Source organism: Pseudophryne corroboree, chromosome 4, assembly GCF_028390025.1.
Source record: "Pseudophryne corroboree isolate aPseCor3 chromosome 4, aPseCor3.hap2, whole genome shotgun sequence".
In the NCBI taxonomy this organism is placed as follows: domain Eukaryota; kingdom Metazoa; phylum Chordata; class Amphibia; order Anura; family Myobatrachidae; genus Pseudophryne; species Pseudophryne corroboree.
This window is the reverse complement of record NC_086447.1, coordinates 358,842,478-358,867,506: the sequence shown is the minus strand read 5'-3', so window position 1 is coordinate 358,867,506 and position 25,029 is coordinate 358,842,478. Positions and strand designations below refer to the sequence as shown.

At 46.8% G+C, this 25,029-nt stretch overlaps 1 protein-coding gene across 2 annotated transcripts in view; it reads left to right on the top strand.

Annotated features, from left to right (window-relative positions):
- LOC134909544 (phospholipid scramblase family member 5-like) overlaps positions 1–25,029 on the top strand; it is a 61,681-nt gene that overhangs the window by 25,263 nt on the left and 11,389 nt on the right. For both annotated transcript variants that reach the window (XM_063916535.1, XM_063916534.1), the window contains exon 5: positions 7,658–7,757. In XM_063916535.1, the coding sequence (XP_063772605.1) occupies positions 7,658–7,757 (100 nt within the window). The remainder of the gene's footprint in view (positions 1–7,657; positions 7,758–25,029) is intronic.

Below are 25,029 nucleotides of genomic sequence, written 5' to 3'. Positions count from 1 at the left end.
TTTTCTGTGCATGGTAAATATGGGCTGCTTGTGCATGTATCCCACAAATACTGGACAGCTTTATTTTCACACTGCAATTTAGATTTCAGTTTAAACACACCTCACTCAAATCTAAAGCTGGGTACACATTAGACGATGTGTACCCAGCACGACTTCGACAGCAACGGGACCCGGCCTTAGCAAGTGCATACACACTTGCCGATGCTGACAGCGATGCAGTGAAAGTGCACCATCGATGTCGCCAGATTGAGCTGCATGCATCTCCAAACAAGCAATGTTGCTGACACTCCGTGGAAGCGTGCATTGAATTTGTTGCTCCGATCCGTCGGAATCAGGCAAATCTTTAAAAAAATCATCTAATATGTACCCAGCTTAACTCTCTGTGCAGCATACTGTAGTTTATCAGCCCCACCTACAGTGTAGCATGGTTTTGCATGTAACTCTGAATCATGCCCTCAGTCCAGACCCAGCAGTCTCACATTTCTTACTATAGGAGGGCAAATTTTGGGTTTACGGATACAAAACCAAAAAAGTTTACTTTTCCATTGAACCTGCATAATTTTCTTAAAACAAATTATAATATTTTATGAGCAATGTTTTATTTAGATACATGTTTCAGTATTTTCAGTAGTTTCAAGTCAGTTGTGCCAGTGACTAACTGGCTGATCACTAAGGTTATAGCTTAATACCATATAGCAGTGGTTCTCAAACTGTGTGCCATGGCACCCTGGGGTACCTCAGGGCACTTGCTGGGGTGCCTTGGATTGAACAATGTGTTCCCTAATGCACACCGAGTGAAAAATATTACTACATAATAGTCAGATAATACGGAGATCTTAGTTGCGTATATCTGCAGATAATAAGAATTTACTTACCGATAATTCTATTTCTCGGAGTCCGTAGTGGATGCTGGGGTTCCTGAAAGGACCATGGGGAATAGCGGCTCCGCAGGAGACAGGGCACAAAAAAGTAAAGCTTTACTAGGTCAGGTGGTGTGCACTGGCTCCTCCCCCTATGACCCTCCTCCAGACTCCAGTTAGGTACTGTGCCCGGACGAGCATACACAATAAGGGAGGCATTTTGAATCCCGGGTAAGACTCATACCAGCCACACCAATCACACCGTACAACTTGTGATCTAAACCCAGTTAACAGTATGACAACAGAAAGGGCCTCTTAAAGATGGCTCCTTAACAATAACCCGAATTAGTTAACAATAACTATGTACAAGTATTGCAGATAATCCGCACTTGGGATGGGCGCCCAGCATCCACTACGGACTCCGAGAAATAGAATTATCGGTAAGTAAATTCTTATTTTCTCTATCGTCCTAAGTGGATGCTGGGGTTCCTGAAAGGACCATGGGGATTATACCAAAGCTCCCAAACGGGCGGGAGAGTGCGGATGACTCTGCAGCACCGAATGAGAGAACTCCAGGTCCTCCTTTGCCAGGGTATCAAATTTGTAAAATTTTACAAACGTGTTCTCCCCCGACCACGTAGCTGCTCGGCAGAGTTGTAATGCCGAGACCCCTCGGGCAGCCGCCCAAGATGAGCCCACCTTCCTTGTGGAGTGGGCTTTTACAGTTTTAGGCTGTGGCAGGCCTGCCACAGAATGTGCAAGTTGAATTGTGTTACAAATCCAACGAGCAATCGACTGCTTAGAAGCAGGTGCGCCCAACTGGTTGGGTGCATACAATATAAACAGCGAGTCAGATTTTCTGACTCCAGCCGTCCTTGCAATGTATATTTTTAAGGCTCTGACAACGTCCAACAACTTGGAGTCCTCCAAGTCGCTAGTGGCCGCAGGCACCACAATAGGTTGGTTCAGATGAAATGCTGATACCACTTTAGGGAGAAAATGCGGACGAGTCCGCAGTTCTGCCCTATCCGAATGGAAGATTAGATAAGGACTTTTATAAGATAAAGCCGCCAATTCAGATACTCTCCTGGCAGAGGCCAGGGCTAGTAACATAGTCACTTTCAATGTGAGATATTTCAAATCCACCTTTTTCAATGGTTCAAACCAATGGGATTTGAGGAAATCTAAAACTACATTTAGATCCCACGGTGCCACCGGAGGCACCACAGGAGGCTGTATATGCAGTACTCCCTTGACAAAAGTCTGGACCTCAGGGACAGAGGCCAATTCTTTTTGGAAGAATATTGACAGGGCCGAAATTTGAACCTTAATGGATCCCAATTTGAGACCCATAGATAATCCTGATTGCAGGAAATGTAGGAAACGACCCAGTTGGAATTCCTCCGTCGGAACCCTCCGATCCTCGCACCACGCTACATATTTTCGCCAAATGCGGTGATAATGTTTCACGGTGACTTCCTTCCGTGCCTTAATCAAGGTAGGAATGACTTCTTCTGGAATGCCTTTCCCTTTTAGGATCTGGCGTTCAACCGCCATGCCGTCAAACGCAGCCGCGGTAAGTCTTGAAAAAGACAGGGACCCTGCTGTAGCAGGTCCCTTCTCAGAGGTAGAGGCCACGGTTCGTCCGTGAGCATCTCTTGAAGTTCCGGATACCAAGTCCTTCTCGGCCAATCCGGAACCACTAGTATTGTTCTTACTCTTCTTTGCCGTATGATCTTCAATACCTTTGGTATGAGCGGCAGAGGAGGAAACACATACACTGACTGGTACACCCAAGGAGTTACCAGTGCGTCCACAGCTATTGCCTGTGGATCTCTTGACCTGGCGCAATATTTGTCCAGTTTCTTGTTGAGGCGAGACGCCATCATGTCTACAATTGGTCTTTCCCAACGGTCTATTAACATGTTGAAGACTTCTGGATGTAGACCCCACTCTCCCGGATGAAGATCGTGTCTGCTGAGGAAGTCTGCTTCCCAGTTGTCCACGCCCGGGATGAACACTGCTGACAGTGCTATCACGTGATTCTCCCCCCAGCGAAGAATCTTGGCAGCTTCTGCCATTGCACTCCTGCTTCTTGTGCCGCCCTGCCTGTTTACATGGGCGACCGCCGTGATGTTGTCCGACTGAATCAACACCGGCTTTCCTTGCAGGAGAAGTTCCGCCTGGCTTAGAGCATTGTAGATTGCTCTTAGTTCCAGAATGTTTATGTGAAGAGACTTTTCCAGACTCGTCCATACTCCCTGGAAGTTTCTTCCTTGTGTGACTGCTCCCCAGCCTCTCAGGCTGGCGTCCGTGGTCACCAGGATCCAATCCTGAATGCCGAATCTGCGGCCTTCTAATAGGTGAGCCTTCTGCAACCACCACAGAAGTGACACCCTTGTCTTTGGTGACAGGGTTATTCGCAGGTGCATCTGCAGATGCGACCCTGACCATTTGTCCAACAGATCCCTTTGGAATATTCTTGCATGGAATCTGCCGAATGGAATTGCTTCGTAAGAAGCCACCATTTTTCCCAGGACTCTTGTGCATTGATGTACTGACACTTTTCCTGGTTTTAGGAGGTTCCTGACCAGATCGGATAACTCCTTGGCTTTTTCCTCTGGAAGGAAAACCTTTTTCTGAACCGTGTCCAGAATCATTCCTAGGAACAGCAGACGAGTTGTCGGGATTAAATGGGATTTTGGAATATTCAGAATCCACCCGTGTTGTCTTAGCACCTCTTGAGATAGTGCTAAAGCTGTCTCCAGCTGTTCTCTGGACCTTGCCCTTATTAGGAGATCGTCCAAGTATGGGATAACTAATACGCCTTTTCTTCGAAGAAGAATCATCATCTCGGCCATTACCTTGGTAAAGACCCGAGGCGCCGTGGACAATCCGAACGGCAGCGTCTGAAACTGATAGTGACAGTTTTGAACAATGAACCTGAGGTACCCCTGGTGTGCGGGGTAAATCGGAACGTGTAGATACGCATCCTTGATGTCCAAGGATACCATAAAGTCCCCTTCTTCCAGGTTCGCTATCACTGCTCTGAGTGACTCCATCTTGAACTTGAACTTTTTTATGTAGAGGTTCAAGGACTTCAGATTTAGAATAGGCCTTACCGAGCCATCCGGCTTCGGTACCACAAATAGAGTGGAATAATACCCCTTTCCTTGTTGTAATAGGGGTACTTTGACTATCACCTGCTGAGCGTACAGCTTGTGAATGGCTTCCAACACCCTCTCCCTTTCGGAAGAGACGGTTGGTAAGGCAGACTTCAGGAAACGATGAGGAGGATCCGTCTCTAATTCCAACCTGTACCCCTGAGATATTATCTGCAGGATCCAGGGGTCTACCTGCGAGTGAGCCCACTGCGCGCTGTAATTTTTGAGACGGCCCCCCACTGTCCCCGAGTCCGCTTGAGAGGCCCCAGCGTCATGCTGAGGTTTTTGCAGGAGCCGGGGAGGGCTTCTGTTCCTGGGAAGGAGCTGCCTGTTGGTGTCTCTTCCCTCTTCCTCTGCCTCGTGGCAGGTACGACAAGCCCTTTGCTCTCTTATTTTTGTAGGAGCGAAAAGGCTGCGGTTGAAAGGTCGGTGCCTTTCTCTGTTGGGGAGTGACTTGAGGTAAAAAAGTGGATTTCCCGGCAGTAGCCGTGGCCACCAAGTCTGATAGACCAACTCCAAATAACTCCTCCCCTTTATACGGCAAAACCTCCATGTGACGTTTTGAATCCGCATCGCCTGTCCACTGTCGTGTCCATAAGGCTCTTCTGGCTGAAATGGACATAGCACTCACCCGAGATGCCAGTGTGCAAATATCCCTCTGTGCATCACGCATATAGATAAATGCATCCTTTATTTGTTCTAACGACAGTAAAACATTGTCCCTATCTAGGGTATCAATATTTTCAATCAGGGATTCTGACCAAAACTACTCCAGCACTGCACATCCAGGCAGTTGCTATAGCTGGTCGTAGTATAACACCTGCATGTGTGTATATATTCTTTTGAATAACTTCCATCTTTCTATCTGATGGATCCTTAAGTGCGGCCGTCTCAGGAGAGGGTAACGCCACTTGTTTGGATAAGCGTGTGAGCGCCTTGTCCACCTTAGGGGGTGTTTCCCAGCGCGCCCTAACCTCTGGCGGGAAAGGGTATAATGCCAATAACTTTTTTGAAATTATCAACTTTTTATCAGGAGCAACCCACGCTTCATCACACACGTCATTTAATTCTTCTGATTCAGGAAAAACTGTTTGTAGTTTTTTCACACCATACATAATACCCTGTTTTACGGTATCTGTAGTATCAGCTAAATGTAACGTCTCCTTCATTGCCAAAATCATATAACGTGTGGCCCTACTGGAAAATACGTTTGAATTTCTACCGTCGTCACTGGAATCAGTGCCCGTGTCTGGGTCTGTGTCGACCGACTGAGGCAAAGGGCGTTTTACAGCCCCTGACGGTGTTTGAGGCGCCTGGACAGGCATTAATTGATTGTCCGGCCGCCTCATGTCCTCAACTGACTGTTTAAGGGAAGATAAACCATCACGTAATTCCACAAATAAAGGCATCCATTCTGGTGTCGACCCCCTGGGGGGTGACATCTGCATATTTGGCAATTGCTCCGCCTCCACACCAATATCGTCCTCATACATGTCGACACCACGTACCGACACACACCGCAAACTCACAGGGAATGCTCTAATGAAGACAGGACCCACTAGCCCTTTTGGGGAGACAGAGGGAGAGTCTGCCAGCACACACCACAAAGCGCTATATATACAAGGGATATCCTTATATTAAGTGCTCCCTTATAGCTGCTTTAATATATATATATATAGCCATTAATGTGCCCCCCCTCTCTGTTTTACCCTGTTTCTGTAGTGCAGTGCAGGGGAGAGACCTGGGAGCCGTTCTGACCAGCGGAGCTGTGACAGAAAATGGCGCCGTGTGCTGAGGAGATAGGCCCCGCCCCTTTTTCGGCGGGTTCTTCTCCCGCTATTTTTCCAGTCAGGCAGGGGTTAAATATCTCCATATAGCCCCTATGGGCTATATGTGAGGTATTTTTAGCCTTGTATAAGGTTTATATTTGCCTCTCAGAGCGCCCCCCCCCAGCGCTCTGCACCCTCAGTGACTGCCCAGTGAAGTGTGCTGAGAGGAAAATGGCGCACAGCTGCAGTGCTGTGCGCTACCTTATGAAGACTGAGGAGTCTTCAGCCGCCGGTTTCCGGACCTCTTCACGCTTCAGCATCTGCAAGGGGGTCGGCGGCGCGGCTCCGGGACCGGACTCCACGGCTGGGCCTGTGTTCGATCCCTCTGGAGCTAATGGTGTCCAGTAGCCAAGCAGCAAATCCACTCTGCATGCAGGTGAGTTTACTACTTTCCCCCTAAGTCCCACGTTGCAGTGATCCTGTTGCCAGCAGGACTCACTGTAAAGAAAAAAACCTAAACTAAACTTTCTCTAAGCAGCTCTTTAGGAGAGCCACCTAGATTGCACCCTTCTCGTTCGGGCACAAAATCTAACTGGAGTCTGGAGGAGGGTCATAGGGGGAGGAGCCAGTGCACACCACCTGACCTAGTAAAGCTTTACTTTTTTGTGCCCTGTCTCCTGCGGAGCCGCTATTCCCCATGGTCCTTTCAGGAACCCCAGCATCCACTTAGGACGATAGAGAAATAGGGTTAAGCCCCCAGGCCAATCGACAAGGCTTCTCCGTCACTGGGGGTCCCTAATACTAGGTATGGGTCCGGGGTGCAGGACCCCATGATGTCGGCACAGGCCGGCCACCCCAGGTCAGCACACAGGTGAGAATTAATAAGGGTTAATAAGAAGCACAGAAGTGCTATGTAAGTGGTGTGATTAAAATAATATATACAAAGTGATAGGGAAAATCATAAGTGTTAATAAAGTGTTAGGGTGTGCCGACCTGAAGCAGCCCAGCCATACCGACACAGGGGCCACCGCACCCCACACCCACCCCATAAATAATTACAAATATGTCTGGGTTAAATTCCCAGTGTAAGGCCACATGGTAATGGCTCCTACAGCATCTGAGAGCCAGCTTACCTGGGGATACCCCTGGCTTCCCCTATGGCACTCTGGAGTCAGCAATCCCTCCTAATGCTGACCCATCCATGCCTCTCTAAATACAATGCACAAAATGGAAAGCTGCTCAATCAGATTGTAATGTCACTCAGGTGCTAAAAGGGAGGGGTAATTCTGTGTAGGAAAAAACAATGTGTTCTCTAATGCACACCGAGTGAAAAATATTACTTCATAATAGTCAGATAATACGGAGATCTTAGTTGCGTATATCTGCAGATATAGGGTTAAGCCCCCAGGCCGATCGACAAGGCTTCTCCATCACTGGGGGTCCCTAATACTAGGTATGGGTCCGGGGTGCAGGACCCCATGCCTTGGATTGGTAGTCCAGGATCAACCGAAATTATGTATGGTAAATGTAATAGGCAAAACCAGCGCTGGTGGCTGCGTAATAAAGTGTGTGGACAACCAAATGCAAATCCTGTCCCTCACCACACAACTGAACCTTTGGATGACATGTAAACAAAATTTACTTCATTTAATATGTCATTCTAAATAAGAAACTTCTGGCCTAGGGATGCCATGAAAAACATTCTTATACTCTAGGGCGCCATGATTCAAAAAAGTTTGGGAACCACTGCCATACAGGTATAAAAATGATGTTGCTACTCAAGAATAAAGAAATAATTACAGTTTGAACTATTTATTATTAATAATATTGATGTAAATGCATGGATGCCCCAATCTGTGTGCAGGTCACATCGCTGGATGGGGAACTTGTTGCTATCATTTGGAAGAGGTGGCCAGGATTTAATGAGGATTATAATATGGATCATGACTTCTTTGGCCTGGATAGTACGTAAATATTATTGGTCTATAATATGTATTAAAAACAAATCATGGTGTATATAATAAAACATCAGTACAATGACTGAAGATTCTATAGGGATGCTGTGCATGCATGGAGAAAGCAGTATAAATAGCAAGGAACCCTATGGTAGAGAATATAGGAATTATGGTAAGAACTTACCGTTGATAACGTGATTTCTCTTCTGTCCACAGGTATCCACAGGATAACATTGGGATATGCCGGAGCGACAGCGGAAATAGCACCAAACGATCATGAGCTTTCTGGCCTCTCAGGATGCATCGGGGCTTCACCATATAATCCCGCCCAATGACTCAGTCAAATCAGTTCTTTCCACAGCAATTAGGCAGGAGCATCAGGTAGAAACCTATTTAGGCGATAAGAACACACATGCACACCCTTCCAAACAAGAGGGAAGAGGTTTAGTGATTGTCAAGATCCTCAAATCAGGTGCGTCAGGGTGGGACCCCTGTGGATACCTGTGGACATAAGAGAAATCACGTTATCAATGGTAAGTTTTTACCATAACGTCTATTTCTCTGGCTGGGTCCACAGGTTATCCACAGGATAACATTGGGATTCCCAAAGCCAGTTTTAGTGGTGGGGACGCTCCTGATTACACAGGAGGACCTTTCGCCCGAATTCTGCGTCATGAGAGGCAAAAGTATCCAAGGCATAATGTCTGATGTATGTGATTATGGAAGACCATGTGGCTGCCTTACAAATCTGTTCTGCTGAAGCACCCTGTTGTGCTGCCCATGAAGGACCTACCTTACGTGTAGAGTGAGCAGAGACATTAGCCGCAGTAGGGAGAACTGCATGAGAATAAGCTTCTGATATTACCATTCGGAGCCATCTTGCCAGCGTCTGTTTACTAGCAGGCCATCCTCTTCTATGAAATCCGTAGAGGATGAAGAGAGAGTCTGTTTTTCTGATGGCACTAGTACGATCTATGTAGATTCTTAATGCTCGGACTACGTCCAGCGACACTTCTCCCGCAGAAAGTCCCGATACCTGAAAAGCTGGGACTACAATCTCTTCATTAAGGTGAAACTTTGAAACCACCTTCGGAAGATAACCAGATCTAGTTCTGAGAACTGCTTTATCTGGTAAAAAACTTAGGAAAGGAGACTTACACGACAGCGCTCTTAAATCTGATACTCTTCTAGCTGAGGCCATTGCCAGTAGAAAGAGTACTTTAGCCATTAACCATTTAAGATCTGCTCTCTTAAGTGGTTCAAACGGAGGTCCCTGAAGGAATTTAAGAACTAGATTCAAATCCCAGGGAGCTGCTGGAGGAACAAATGGAGGTTGAATGTGTACAACTCCCTGAAATAAGGTACGCACATCCTGTAAATCATCAATCTTTCGCTGAAACCATACAGTTAACGCTGATAATTGAACTCTCAAGGAAGCTACTTTCAAACCTTTATCCAATCCTGCTTGAAGGAAATCCAAAATCCTGGATACTTTAAAAGATCTTGGATTCAAACTTTTTTCCACTACACCAATGAATATAGGCTTGCCATATTCGATGATAAATACGAACTGAAGAAGGCTTTCTTGCTCTAAGCATAGTTTAAATTACTTGTTTTAAAAATCCTCTAGCTTCTAAGATAGAGGTTTCAACAGCCACGCCATCAAAGCCAGACGATCCAGATGGCTGTGACAACAATCTGGACGTTGAGGGAGCAGTATCGGTGCTTCCACGGACATTCTCAGTAGATCTGTGTACCAATGCCTTCTTGGCCAAGCTGGAGCTATTAGAATTATGGCTCCCTTTGCTTGCTTTATTTTTCTCACTACTCTGGGTAACAGAGAGATTGGAGGGAACAGATATGCCAGATGAAATTCCCAATTCACTGACAGTGCGTCTACAAGGACCGCTCCGAGATCCTTTGTTCTTGATCCGTACCTCGGAACTTTGTTTTTTAGATGAGACGCCATGAGGTCTATTTCTGGTAGACACCATCTGTTCACTATCGTCTGAAACACTTCTGGGTGTAATGCCCATTCTGTTTCCTGAATGGTGTGTCGACTGAGAAAATCCGCTTCCCAGTTCAGTACGCCTGGAACAAATGCTGACAAATGCTGGAAGATGGAGTTCTGCCCACCTTAGTATGGAAGTTACTTCCTCCATCAATCTTTTGCTGTGAGTTCCTCCCTGATGATTGAGGTACGCTACTGCTGTTGCATTGTCTGAGCGAATCTGGACTGGTCTTCCTTGCAGACTGTCCTTTGCCTGAACTAGAGCCATATAAGTGGCCCTTATTTCCAATAGATTTATTGGCAGCCAACTTTCCCTTATGGACCATTTTCCCTGGAACCAAAGGCTTTCGAGTACTGCTCCCCAGCCTTGAAGACTGGCATCTGTTGTCAGGACTTGCCATTCTTTTATCCAAAAGGGCCTCCCCTTGTTTAAATGGTCTGTCTGTAGCCACCACGCTAGAGACCTTTTTAAGTTTACTGGAAACTTTATCATCTGCTTTTTTATTGTCTGATGATTTCCATTCCATTTGATCAGAATAAGGTGCTGTAATGGTCTGGAGTGGAATTGCGCATATTCCACCATGTCGAAGGTTGATACCATCAGACCCAACAGTCGCATTGCTGCATGGACTGACATTGTCTGAGTGTGCAACGCTTCCTGAGTCATGACCTGCACCTTGACTATCTTTTTCTCTGGTAAGAAAACTTTCTGTAGACTTGAATCCAACGTGGCCCCCAAATGAACCATCCGCTGTGACGGATTCAGAGATGACTTTTCCCAGTTTATAAGCCACCCGTGTCTCTGTAAACAAACTACTGTTTGTTGAAGATGGCTCAAAAGTAACTCCTGCGAATGTGCTAGGATTAACAGGTCGTCGAGGTATGGAAATATTCTTATACCCTGCTTGCGGAGATAAGCTGCCATAACCACCATAATTTTGGTAAACACCCTGGGTGCTGTTGCTAGCCCGAAGGGCAAGGCTTGGAACTGAAAATGTTCCTGGAGGATGGCAAACCTGAGGTAACACTGATGCGACCGTGCTATAGGCACATGTAGGTAAGCATCCTGTGTATCCAGAGATACCATGTAATCTCCCGGTTCCATAGCCAACATTATGGAGCGTAATGTCTCCATGTGGAACCTTGGAATCTAAATGTATTTGTTTAACATTTTGAGATTGAGAATTGGTCGAAATGACCCATTTGGCTTCTGAATCAAAAACAGATTGGAGTAAAACCCTTGTCTCCTTTGTGATGGAGGTACTGGGACAATCACACCTGACTGCAGTAATTTTTGGACTGCTTCTTGGCCTTGGCCTTCGACTCTATACGAGACAGGCTGGTGTAAAAAAATCTTTGAGGAGGTTGCCTCCTGAATGGGAACCCATACCCGTGAGATACCACCTTCTGCACCCAAGCATCTGTTGTCGACTGTTGCCATATGTGTGCAAAATGAAGGAGTCGGGCCCCAACCCTGGAGTCCTCCAGGCGGAGGCCCGTCTCTTCAGGCTGATGGGTTCTGTTCAGGCTTGGAAGCTGGCTTTCTACTAGCCCATTGCTTCTTACCCCTGGCTGATCTATTGAACTGGGGTTGCTTAGACTCCTCTTTAGCTTTCACTTTGCCTTGCCATCGAAATGGCCGAAACTTTGAACCCTTAGTCTTAGGGTTATAACTAGCCGGAAATCTGACCTTCTTCGATTCAGCTTCCGATTCTAGAATATCAGACAATTGTTTTCCAAACAATATATTACCAATGAAAGGCAATGCTTCCAATTCTTTCTTGGATTCAGCATCTGCTTTCCAAGTACGTAGCCAAACTGCTCTACGAGCAGCTACTGTCAAGGCTGATGCTTTAGAAGCAATCGTACCGATATCAATTGCTGCTTCTTCTAAATATTGGGCAGCTTGTCTTAAACGGCTTAAATTATACTCTTGCTCCCTATTAGGAGGAGAGAGGCCATTCTCTAGTTCCTCTATCCATTCGCCCATTGCCTTTGCTATCCAGGCCAAAGCCATAGCAGGTCTTACCACTGCTCCTGAGAGAGAAAATATATTCTTCAAGAAGCTATCTACCCTTCTGTCTGTGACATCATTTAGTGAGGTAGATGACAGTGGTAAAGCAGATTTATGCACAAGTCGCAGTACATGCGCATCTACTTTCGGAGGAACTTCTCTTTTCGAACAATCCGCAGCTGGAAATGGATAATAAGAATCCCACTTTTTTGGAATCTTATACTTTTTACTGGGCGTCGCCCAAGATTCTTCCATCATTTCCGTCAGATCATCTGACGCTGGGAATTCAGTTTTAACTGTCTTTGTTCGTTTAAACACAGGTGCTTTAGATTTTGGTACTGTTTTGGCTGATTCCTCCAAAGAGAGAACAGCCTTCATAGCATCAATAAGTTCAGCTACATCCTCTGAACTAAAACTCTGCGACTGATCATCATATGGAGTATTTGAATATACTGTATCATCATCTGTTGTATCATCTTGTGTAGTCTGCCACATAGAAGCATCTGTCCCTTGGTTACTTGTAGAAGCTACTGGAACCAAACCGTAGGAAGGGAGCTGCATGTATGGGTTAATAGTGTAACCCACAGGTTCTCAAACTCGGTCCTCAGGACCCCACACAGTGCATGTTTTCCATGTCCCCTCACAGAATTGCAAGTTAAATAATTAGCTCCACATGTGGACCTTTTAAAATGTGTCAGTGAGTAATTAATACACCTGTACACCTGCTGGTTTACCTGCAAAACATGCACTGTGTGGGGTCCTGAGTACCGAGTTTGAGAACCTGTGGTGTAACCTATCCCCTGGGGTGGTGCTGCCGGAGTTAACCTGTCCGCTATTGAAGACAAAGTCTGTGCGAACATACTCCATGGTGGCTCTGCTGGTTGTTGAACCTGTTTTTTACTTTGCTGAAAAGAAAAACAGTTCGCACAAAACCCCTCATAAGTGACCAACTAGCCTATACTAATTAACCCTGTTTTACAAGATAAACATGTTAGGGATGTAGGAGTGCCTGATAAATTCTCCTAGTCACTTTTGCCGCTCACAAACATGGTAATATTCTGTTTATGACTACACAATTTGTGACTGAAAATCACCTATATACAAATATATAGAAGTGAGATCAATCTGACCACAACCGTGCACCTGAATTGAGATTCAGAACCGGACTGACAACATAAAAAAGTCAGCACACATACTAGCTGTCAGTCACATGTTAAAGCATTAAACATTGTCATATGAGAATACAATCACCATCATAATAACTTACAAGTAAGTAGGAAAATTGTATTTCTGTTTTTAACTGTTTTTTTTTTCAAACATAACATGCAGAAAACAACAGTAATATACAGGTCTCATATGCAATATGTACCAAAAATTAACAATTCATACTAACAAGTAGAGAGAATTTTTAGAACTGTATAGCCCTTCCTTCATAGAGCGGGATACAGGGAGACTCACCACACTTCCATATCCATCAAATACGCTTGCAAGATGCTGAGTGGATTCAGACGCTACTGGTGTACACTACCGTTCTGTATAACTGATGAAAGACACGGACGCTCACTAACGGACACGGACGCTCAGAGAATGCAACGTGTATGCAGACGCTAAGGCCTGCGACTCGGTCCGGCAATCTCTAGTGTACACAACTGCGGCGTCTAAGCTGCGACCGAGTACCCTCATGGTAGCGTCTGAGACGGAAGTGAGGTCATTCAGTTCATGGAAGGGAGACACGCGGAAACTGGTCATGAACTTGGGGGAGGGGTGGCCAGGAGAGCGTCTAATTCCCCCGGTTGACTTAAACTCTAAGGATCGCGGCCTCTACCTAGTCGTGGCGCCTATGATCCCTAGAGCGTAGCGCTGTCGCACCTAAGAGTGTTTGGCGCATCAACACACTGTTTGTAGTCTCCACCAATACAGTGTAGCTGTGTCTGGAACCCCTAGTAAGAGGAAATTCATAGACTTACCTTCTCCCCATACTCCGGCCACAGCCTGGTTAAGTCTGCTGGACCTGCTAGAACATCCGACACAGATGCCCATCGAGACAGCACTGTACAGCGAAGGTAAGCATTGTTGCGACTCGGTGGGAGTTGTTGGAGCGACTCTTTCTAGTATGCGTTTAAGACGCTATTAAGAAAAGTCACTCAAAAACCATAATAAGACTATAAAAATAAAATAATAAAAGCTTCAGGCTACTTTCTAACAGCAGCCCTGTGACCATGGTCAGGCTCCTGCCGCACCAAACAAAAAACTGATTTGACTGAGTCAGTGGGCAGGATTATATGGTGAAGCCCCGATGCATCCTGGGAGGCCAGAAAGCTCGTGACCGTTTGGTGCCATTTCCGCTGTCGCTCTGGCATATCCCAATGTTATCCTGTGGATAACCTGTGGACCCAGCCAGAGAAATAGTGATAAAAGCCTATAGCCATTGTTACAAGCAATATGACAGATTCTTACCTGTTAATATGTTTTCCTTTACTCATGCATGGCAGCATACATCTGGGTATATTCCTTATTGGGTATAAGACAGGAAAGAAGAAAAGACACTGGCCCTATATAAGGCACGCCCCCTCTGGCCTCTGTGTCTTCCACTTTTCAAGCTCAAAATAAACACAACATAGGGGGTCATTCCGACCTGATCGTAGCTGTGCTAAATTTAGCACAGCTACGATCACTTACACTGACATGCGGGGGGACGCCCAGCACAGGGCTGGTCTGCCCCGCACGTCAGAGGTCACCCCAGTGGCAAACGCAGGATTTGCATGGGGGGGTTTCCAGAACTGGGCGGAGCCAATCACGGGGGTGGGGACTGAGGTGACCCAGTATGTGCTGGGTCCGTAAAACTAGTGTGTCTGTGTGTGTGTGTGTGTGTGTGTGTGTGTGTATTATATATATATATATATATATATATATATACATACATACATATATCTACACATATATATATATATATATACACACACACACACACACACACACACACACATACATATATACATAGCATATTAAACATGCATACATATATATATATATGTACGTACACACACATACAGTACACATATATATACACATGTATATATATATATATCATATCTGTGTGTTTATATGTATGTATGTATGTATGTATGTATTGTATATACATGTGTATATATGTATGCACATGGATATATATGTACTATAATTAAAATAAAGTAGACTTTTATTGTACTTGCAAGTGCCACCAGGAAGACAGCAGGCTGCAGAGGACGCTAGACAGTCATTAATAATACTCATGCAGCTAAAAAAAAAAAAAAAAAAAATTTTTTTTTTTTTTTTTTTTTTTAGTGGAGGGGGGTTTCTGGGTACTCGGAAACCCCCCCTGGGTGCGCCACTGCACCCCCCCCCCCCCCCCCCCCCCCGCACAAGTACAAAAGCAACACACAGCGGCTATGCTTTTGTACTTGTACTGAGGCTGGCCGGGAGTTACTCATCGCTGCCCTGGTCGCAGCGGCTGCGTGTGACATCACGCAGCTGCTGCGGCCTGCCCCCCCGCACGGTCCAGCCACGTCTACGTTGGCCGTACCATGCCCACAAAACGGCGGGCAAACGCCGCCGTGCCACCTCCTCCCGCCCAGCGACCGCCTCTGCCTATCAATCAGGCAAAGGCGATCGCTAGGCAGCGACAGCCATCGGCTGTCTTGCATACGCCGGCGCATGCGCAGTCCTGACCTGATCGCTGCGCTGCAAAGAACTGCAGTGAGCATTCAGGTCAGGATGACCCCCACAGTTAACAGAACAATAAAATATACATAGAAAAACACAAACAAATTCCCGGGTGGGAATATAAGTGATGACATGGATGAGTAAAGGAAAAAATATGAACAGGTGAGAATCTGTCATTTCCTTTACCCCCCCCCATGGCAGCACACAACTGGGTCATACCCAAGCAGTTACTTCACTGGGTGGGCTAAACAAAAACTTCTTCTTTTATTTTTTTTTATATATATATATAAATAGCTTTGTTTCACGCCTTTAAAAAAAAAAAAAATCATGTCACTGCGCTAAGAAATTTTCTTCCAAACTTAGCGTCTGTGTGTATGAATAAACACCGCCCTTTTAATACCATCTAACCGTCTCCAGGTTATGACACCATCCACGCAAGACTCTAGAAGTCACTGCCATAGCTGCTGCCGGTTTTGGGGCGGCCCCTAACACAGAATGCTGCTTCTTTAATCCTATTTTCTATCCGCCTATCCATAGGATCTTTAAATATATTAGCATCTGAGTGGTAAAGTAGTTTTTTAGAAATCCTAGCAATTGCTGCAGCAACCTTTGGAGACTCTTCCCATTTTGACACTTCCTCTTGCTGGAAAGGGTACATTTTTCGGGGTGGTCTTCTGTTTGCCGGCGGTCGGGCTCCCGGCGCTCAGTATACCGGCGCCGGGAGCCCGACAGCCGGAATACCGACAATTATTTTCCCTCGTGGGGGTCCACGACCCCCATAGAGGGAGAATAAAATAGTGTGGCGCGCGTAGCGCGCCACCGTGCCCGTAGCGTGGCGAGCGCAGCGAGCCCGCAAGGGGCTCATTTGCGCTCGCCAAGCTGTCGGTAAGCCGGCGGTCGGGCTCCCGGCGCCGGGATGCTGGTCGCCGGGAGCCCGACCGCCGGCCAGCCGTAGTGAACCCCATTTTTCGTATTCTTACTGGCACCGACACCCTTTTATCAGGATGTTTCCACTCATCAGTAATGACATCTTTAAGGGCTTGCGATAACGGAAAAACGTTCCCTTTCTTTCACACCTCTTTAAACAATTAATCTTGCAACTTTAATTCCTGCTACGACTCATCAATATGCAAGGATTGATGAATCAACACCAGTAGATTATTAATCAAGTCAGGATTAAAATCCCCTTCCACCTGTGACACAACAGATTCCTCTTCAGACTTTGAACCATCAGAAACTGCGAACATTTCCGCCACATCCGAAACTTCAGATTTGTCACTTAACACCGCTCTGGTCCTTTTCACCAAAGCTCTATTAAAATCATCCTTGGTGACAAAACGTGTCAGACAAAGCCGTTTTCAACACACTAACAAACTCGGACATCTGAGAAGAGGGTATGTGCTGCTGTGACAACTTGCAATCTTTACATACATTTGCAGTGCTTTTTTCAGATAATGCTTCATCACATTATGAACACCTGGCTGCATGCGATTTCTTAAGTTTAGCCTTCAGCTCCACTTCCTCCTTACTGGTTTCAGACCTAACAAAATAATAAAAAATAAAATAAAAAAAAATCCAGAAAAAAAGCTCTCGCTAAGTCCTATTCCAAGCACACACCAGCAATAAAAACTATAAAAACTCCATTGGCTTACCCAGACTTTTTTGTGGATGGCCGTTTATCCTCCTCCATAGCTCCAGCAAGTGCTTGTGTCCAAACTGCAGTTTTAAACTCTAGGGGGTCCCAGGCAAAAGCAACCAAAATATTTTTATATGAACAGTTCCACATAGAGCCATTCCCTTTATAACCTTATCCTCAGAATGTCTGAGCACTTTACAGCTCAGCAGCTCCGCTGCCTTTTATGCAGTGCTGCCTCCTTTACCGCCCGGCGTCCCCCACGAGCTGCACTTCCGGTCCCAGCTTCTGCTGGTGACGTCTGCCTGCTTTGCCCTATGGATGAAACCGGGCTGGGTGCGGTGGTATGATGTCCTCCTCGCCGACCGCGCCCTGGACGCCTGAGTGAGTGGGGAACGGCCTGCAGCACATAGTGCTCGCGAGGCTGGCCCTGCACCTCTATCTCCCCCCCGCCAGACGGCCGCAGCGGCGGCAGGGAGACTCCACTGACCTGCGTTAAGCCACTAGGGGCGTGCCTTATATAGGGCCATTGTCTTTTCTTCTTTTCTGTCTTCTACCCAATAAGGAATATACCCAGATGTATGCTGCCATGGGGAGGTAAAGGAAAAAGATATAGACAGAGTGGGAATGATTCCGATGTGGATGGAGCTGCTATTGCTGCTGTTTACATGGAAGCAGCAGCGACAGCACTAATAATAGGATTTTAATACCTACCGGTAAATCCTTTTCTCTTAGTCCGTAGAGGATGCTGGGGTCACTTCAAGAACCATGGGGTACAGACAGGATCCGCAGGAGACATGGGCACTTTAAGACTTTCAAATGGTGTGACCTGGCTCCTCCCTCTATGCCCCTCCTCCAGACTCCAGTTTAAGGAACTGTGCCCAGGGAGACGGACATTTCGAGGAAAGGATTTATTGTTAAATCACGGTGAGCATCTTACCAGCTCACACCTCAAGCATGCCGCAGAATGTGGCATTCAACAGAACACAAGCCAACGGCATGAAGAATTTGCAGCAATATGCTGACAAAAAACGTAACACAACCTGTGTGTAACCACAACCAATAACTGCAGATACAATACGCACTGGGACAGGCGCCCAGCATCCTCTACGGACTAAGAGAAAAGGATTTACCGGTAGGTATTAAAATCCTATTTTCTCATACGTCCTAGAGGATGCTGGGGTCACTTCAAGAACCATGGGGTTATACCAAAGCTCTAGAATGGGCGGGAGAGTGCGGACGACTCTGCAGTACCGAATGACCAAACGTGAGGTCAACCTCGCCCAAGGTATTAAAACTGTAAAACTTGACCAATTTTTTGCTAAATAGCTGCTCGGCAAAGTTGCAATGCCGAGACTCCCCGGTCAACCGCCCCGGACGAGCCCACCTTTCTAGTAGAATGGACCTTCACCTATTTCGGTAACGGCAATCCTGCCGTGAGATGAGCATGCTGAATCGTACCACAGATCCAGCGCGCAACGGTCTGCTTGGAAGCAGGACGCCCAATCTTGCTGGGAGCAAACAGAACAAACAGAGCCTGTGTTCCTAAACGGAGCCGTCCTGGCGACATAAATTTTTAAAAACTGACCACATGCAGAGACTTCGATTCAGCGAAGGCGTCCATAGCCACAGGCACCACAATAGGTTGGTACATGTGGAAAGAAGAAACCACCTTCGGCAGAAATTGTTGACGAGTTTCCAACTCTGCTATATCTTCTTGGAAGATCAAATAGGGTCTCTTGTGAGACCAGACCGCTAACTCAGACACTTGCCTTGCATATGCCAAGGCCAACCTGACGACCACTTTACAAGTGAGGAGTTTCACTCCGCATTACGTAAAGGTTCAAACCAATGTGATTGAAGGAACTGCAACACCCCATTAAGATCCCCTGGTGCCACAGGGGGCACAAAAGGAGGTTGAATGTGCAACACTCCCTTCACGACAGTCTGAAATTCTGAAAGGGAGTCCACTTGATTCTGAAAGAAAACCGATAAGGCCGATTTTAATTGCTGAAAACTCTGCCGTAGGAGTCTTCTTGGATTCACACCAAGAAACTTATTTTCTCCAAAAACGGTAGTAAATGTTTAGACGTTACCCCTTTTCTAATCCGAATAAGTGTGGGAACTACTTCCGTGGGAATACCCTTACGGACTAAGATCTGGCGTTCAACCACCATGTCGTCAAACGTAGCCGCGGTAAGTCCTAATACACGCATGGCCCCTGCCGCAACAGGTCCTCGCGCAAAGGAAAAGGCAAGGGATCTCCTATGAGTAATTCCTGAGATCCGGATACCAAGCTCTCCTTGGCCAGTCTGGGACCATGAGGCTCGCCCGAATTTCCCTTTTATGAACCCAGAACTTTTTAAACGAGAGAAAACGTAGGGAATACATATACCGACTGAAAACACCCACGGTGTCACCAGTGCCTTCACTGTTCCTGTTTGAGGGTCCCTTGACCTGGAACTCTGAAGCTTCTTGTTGAGACGAGATGACATCATTCCTACTTGAGGAAATCCCATCGACATGTCACCCCTTCGAAGACTACTTGGAGGAGGTCTCCCCTCTCCTGGATGGAGATCGTCTGCTGAGGAAGTCTGCTTCTCAGTCGTCCACTCCTGGAACGAAGATCGCTGACAAAGCGCTTGTATGTTTGTTTGTTTTTTCGCCCAGCGGAAAATCCTTGTGGCTTCTGCCATTACTGTTCTGCTTTTCGTTGTAGAAAATCGTTGTAAACGGCCCATAACTGTAGACCGTTTATGTGGTGATCAGTTTCCTAACTTGACCATCTTCCTTGGAAGTTTTCGCCTTGAGTGACTGCCCCCCAGCCTCGGAGGCTTGCGTCCATGGTCACTAGGATCCAGTTCTGGATCCCGACCCTTCGCCCCTCTAGGAGGTGAGAACTGCGCAGCCACCACAGAAGTGAGATTCTGGTCTTGGAAGACAGGATTATCCTCCGGTGTATGTGTAGGTGGGAACCAGACCCCTTGTCCAACAGGTCCCTCTGGCACACCCTGGCATGGAACCTGCCAAATTGAATGGCCTCGTAGGCCGCAACCATCTTTTCCAGCAACCGAATGTATTGATGAAATGACACTCTTGCTGGTCTCTGAATTTGTTTGACCAGACTCTGGATCTCCAAAGCCTTTTCCACTGGAAGAAAAAACTCTTTGTAGTTCTGTGTCTAGTATTATTCCCAAAACAGACAACCGCGTCGTTGGAACCAACAGTGATTCTGGCAAGTTCAGGAGCTAACCCTGTTGTTGAAGAACTGTCAGGGAGAGTGCAATGTTTTGCACCAACTGGATCCTTGAACCAGTCCCAGTACGGGATAACTGTGACTCCTTACTAGCGATGGAGAACCATCATTACCACCATCATTGGAGCCGTGGACAGATCCACGGCAACGTCTGAAAAGAGGATTTTGGTAATTACCGATAAATCCATTTCTCTGAATCCTCTAGGGAACACTGGAGCATTCTTAGACAGTAGGGGTGTGAAGCTTGGTGTGGCACAATCTAAAATTAGCATTGTCTGCACAGCCGGCTCCTCCCCCTTCACATCCCTCCTCCCTCAGTTTGGAAAATTTAATTGAGAGAATAGGACATGACACTATAGCACATGGCGAGGAACCGAACCGTAGAACCTACCAAACAGCATCCAAGAAACTCTTAACAGAATAACTAATGCTGTTAGCCCGAACAGTTTGAACAAGAACTATGAACACAGCAGGTTTGACAGCACCGAGGCGGGCGTCCAGTGTCCCCTAGAGGATTCAGAGAAATGGATTTATCGGTAAGTACCAAAATCCTCTTTTCTCTTTCATCCACTAGGGGACACTGGAGCATTCTTAGACAGTAGGGTACGTCCCAAAGTTATCCCCCAGGGAGGGAGTGCTGTCAGTGGCCTGCAAAACTAAACGTCCGAACTTAGAGTATCCGGACGCAAAGGTATCAAACGTGTAGTATTTTGCGAACGTGTGGGCTGAGGACCACGTCGCCGCTCTGCAAAGATGAGTAGCGGAAGTACCGCTGGCAGCCCATGAGGCACCCACTGATCGGGTGGTATGAGCCCCCGTCTGAACTGGAACCTGTTTGCCACAGGAAACATAAGCTAGCCGAATGGCACGACTAATCCATCTAGCCAAAGACTGCTTAGAGGCTGGCCAACCCTTCTTAGGCCCATCATAAAGAATAAAGAATGGTAGGACCTTCTGAATGACGACGTAACTTGTACGTATACCCGTAAAGCTCGGACAACAACCAAGGACACGTCCCCATCTGCGAGAGCCTGGAAAGACGGGACCCCAATCGGCTGGTTTAGATGAAACCCGGAAACAACCTTAGGAAGGAAATCTGCTCTTGTCCGGAGTTCTGCCCTATCCTCATGAATTTTTTTTTTAAAAAGGACTTTTACACGATAAGGCACCCAACTCAGAAACCCGCCTGTCCAAAGCCAAGGCAATCAATAATGTGACCTTCTAAGAGATATTTCAGGTCTGTTCCTGCTAACGTCTCAAAAGTTGGTGATCTCAAAACTTCCAACACCAAATTTAAGTCCCCTGGTGCAGTAGGAGGACGAAAAGGGGTTTGTATCCTCAGAACCCCCTGTAAAAGGGTTTGAACCTCTGGCAAGGATGCTAACTGCTGTTGAAATAGGATGGAGAGAGACGAAATTTTAACCATCAGAGATCCCAGCCTCAGTCCTACCTAGACCGGCCTGAAGGAAGAGTAGAATTCTGGATGAGTGGAAGTTCGTCGAATTCCACCCACGTTCTTGACACTAGTCCACGTACCTCTTCCAAATCCTGTAGTAGTCAATGGCTGTGACCGGCTTCCTAGCGGCAATCATTGTAGGAATGGCCATTTTTGGTATCCCTCTGTTTCTTAAGATCCGGGTTTCAATAGCCACGCCGTTAAACGCAGCCTGTTCAGGTCTGGGTGGTGGAACGGTCCCTGAGATAGCAGGTCCTCTCTCTGAGGTAACCGCCAAGGATTAGTAACCCTCGCAGGTCTGAGTACCAACTCCTGCGGGGCTTTGGTGCGATTAGAATTGCCCACACGCGTTCTCGTTTCAACCTCTTCAGAACTCTGGGTATGAGTGGGACAGGTGGGAAGATGTAAACCTTCGTGTAATACCAAGGGAGTGTTAATGCGTCCACTCCTTCTGCAGCTGGATCTCGTGTCCTGGACACATATCTGGGCAGCTGATGGTTTTGCTGAGACGCCATTAGGTCGACCAGAGGTAGACCCCATCTCCTCACCAGCATGTTTAAAATCCGTGGATGTAGGCTCCACTCTCCTGGATGCATGTCCTGGCGACTGAGATAATCTGCTTCCCAGTTCTCCACACTTGGAATAAACACTGCCGAGAGGATGATGTTTCGCCTTTCTGCCTACAAGATCTTTGTGGCTTCTTGTAACGGCATCCTGCTCTTTGTTCCTCCTTGACGGTTTATGTAAGCTGTCGTTGTGACATTGTCCGACTGTATGGTTAAGTGCTGACTCATGACTAGGTCTACGGCTACGAGAAGCGCGTTGTAAACCGCTCTTAGCCCGAAAATGTCTATGGGTAGTCTGCTCTCCTGTAACGTCCACCTGTCCTGAAACTGACGTTCCTCCAGGACAGCACCCCAGCCTCTGAAACTGGCATCCGTTGTTAGGATTCTCCAATCCCAAATGCCGAATCTCTTGCCTGCTGCGAGATTCCTGTGCAACGACCACCAAATTAAGGAAGTTCATATGCGCGGTGGAAGTCGGATTCTTCGATATCGAAGCCAATGCGAACCTGCTCCCTGAGCGATGAGGTTCATCTGGAATGGTCGGGAATGAAGTCTGCCGCACTAAAAAGCTTTGAACGAAGCCCCCATCTTTCCGAGAAGTTGCACACAGAGGTGTAGAGAAACCATTTGTGTCCTCAGTACCTGAGCCACTAATCTCTGTAGGTCATGGACCTTGTTTTCTGGTAGAAATACTCTCAATTGTACCATGTGCAAGATGAGACCGAGGAATGGAATCCGTTGAGTCGGCATGAGGTTGGATTTCTGGAAACACACAATATACCCGTGTTGAATGAGGAATTGATGGGATGTCCGAACATCCTTAATCAGCTGTTCCTGAGATGATGCCTTGATCAGTAGATAGTCTAGATAAGGTATAATCGTAATCCTCAATAGTCTCAAACCTGCAACCATGATTGCCATGATCTTCGTAAAGATTCTCGGGGCTGATGACAGGCCGAACGGCAAGGCCCTGAATTGGTAGTGATCCGTCACCAGTGCGAACCTTAAGTAAGCCTGGTGAGGAGTCCAGATAGGGATAAGCAGATATGCATCCTTTATGGCAATGGATACCATGAACTCGCCTTGTTCTAAGCCTGCAATGACCGACTGGATTAATTACATCTTGAATTTGTAGACCCTTAGAAACTGGTTTAAAACTTTTAAATTGAGTATCAGTCTGACCGTCCCGTGTGGCTTTGGCACGACAAAAAGATTGGAACAGAAAACCCGTTCCTCTCTGAGAGGTGGGAACTGTAATAATGACCCCTGACTTTAGCAATTTTTGAATTGCTGTCAGTAGTGCTCTCGCTTTCTGAGGGCACCGAGGCAATCCCGTTGTAAAAAAACTGACTGTGAGGCCTCTGTGTGAAATTATGTCGTTTATCCAAAGTTCTGGTGAGGCTTTGGCCCAGATGTCCAGACGTGCGCCCACCAAGGGGGACCCCAGGTGAGCCGGTGACCCGTCATGCCACGGTTTTGTCAGCAAGTTTATCCTGCTTTCTGGCTGCTGCCTGTGAGCGGCCTCTTCCTCTTCCTCGGGCTCGAAAGGACTGCGATCTAAATGATTTAAACGCTGGTCCCGAATAACCTCTCCCAACCTGTGGAGCGGTTCTCGTATAAGGAGTAGGTAGAAAGGTGGATTTTCCTGCTGTAGCCTGCGAAATCCACTTGTCCAGCTCTGAACCGAAAAGTATCTCCCCCCCAAAGGGGATGGATTCTACCTTCCTTTGAGCCATAAAAGCCGTCTAGTGCTAATATCCTTTGATGCTTGACCCAAGTATGAAGCAGATTCTCAAATCTGTTCCGCTAGTTGGGTAATCTCTTCTAAGCTATTTTCCTTCACAATAGCCTATACAATACATCCAGACCATGCTCCCATGGCCTTGTTGACCCAAGCACAGACGATCGCCAGTCTCTGTGCTGCACCTGTTACATTAGACATTGGCAAGATTGTCTTCTTCGACAACCTTCCTAGGGAAGCATCTACTTAACCACTGCTGAATGCGGATTTTAGGATTCGAATAATTCGAAATCTTCTGGCTCCTCTACTTCTTCTACCTTAAAGTTTAGGAACTCTTTGACTGCGCCAATTAAAGAATCCAAACCCAAGATTGCCGTGTCCTCTTCCGGAAACTCGGCGTCCAGGTTAGATTCAATTAACTCACCTCTTCTGTATCAATGAGAAGACCCGCAGCGGCGCTATGAATGTCTCCCCGCACGCAGCTGAAGGATCCCCCCCCGCCGCGCGGGAACAGCAGCAGGCTGGCTGGCGCGTGCTCTGGGACCGCTTCCCGCAGCGGCGCCATTAATGTCTTCCCTCACGAGGTTTAATGCTCTGCTGTGGGCGGACTGCTCTCTCTTCCCCCCGGCGCGCTGTATACCCTGGTGACCGCTTTTCTAGCCGACAGGGAATATCTGACAGGGGAAAAAGAATAAAAATAAGAAACCTAGCATGGCCCCTATTGTAAAAACCAGTACTCACTGTGAGGCTGAACTGAGTAGAGGATCTCCTGTGGAGAGATGCAGGTCCCTTCAAAAGGGATCTTTGTCTCTCATATATTATCAGACTTTGTCCTCCTTTTCATTAGGGAGACACAGCACATTTATTTCTTTCTATTTTATAGCAACCAATACTCACAGACT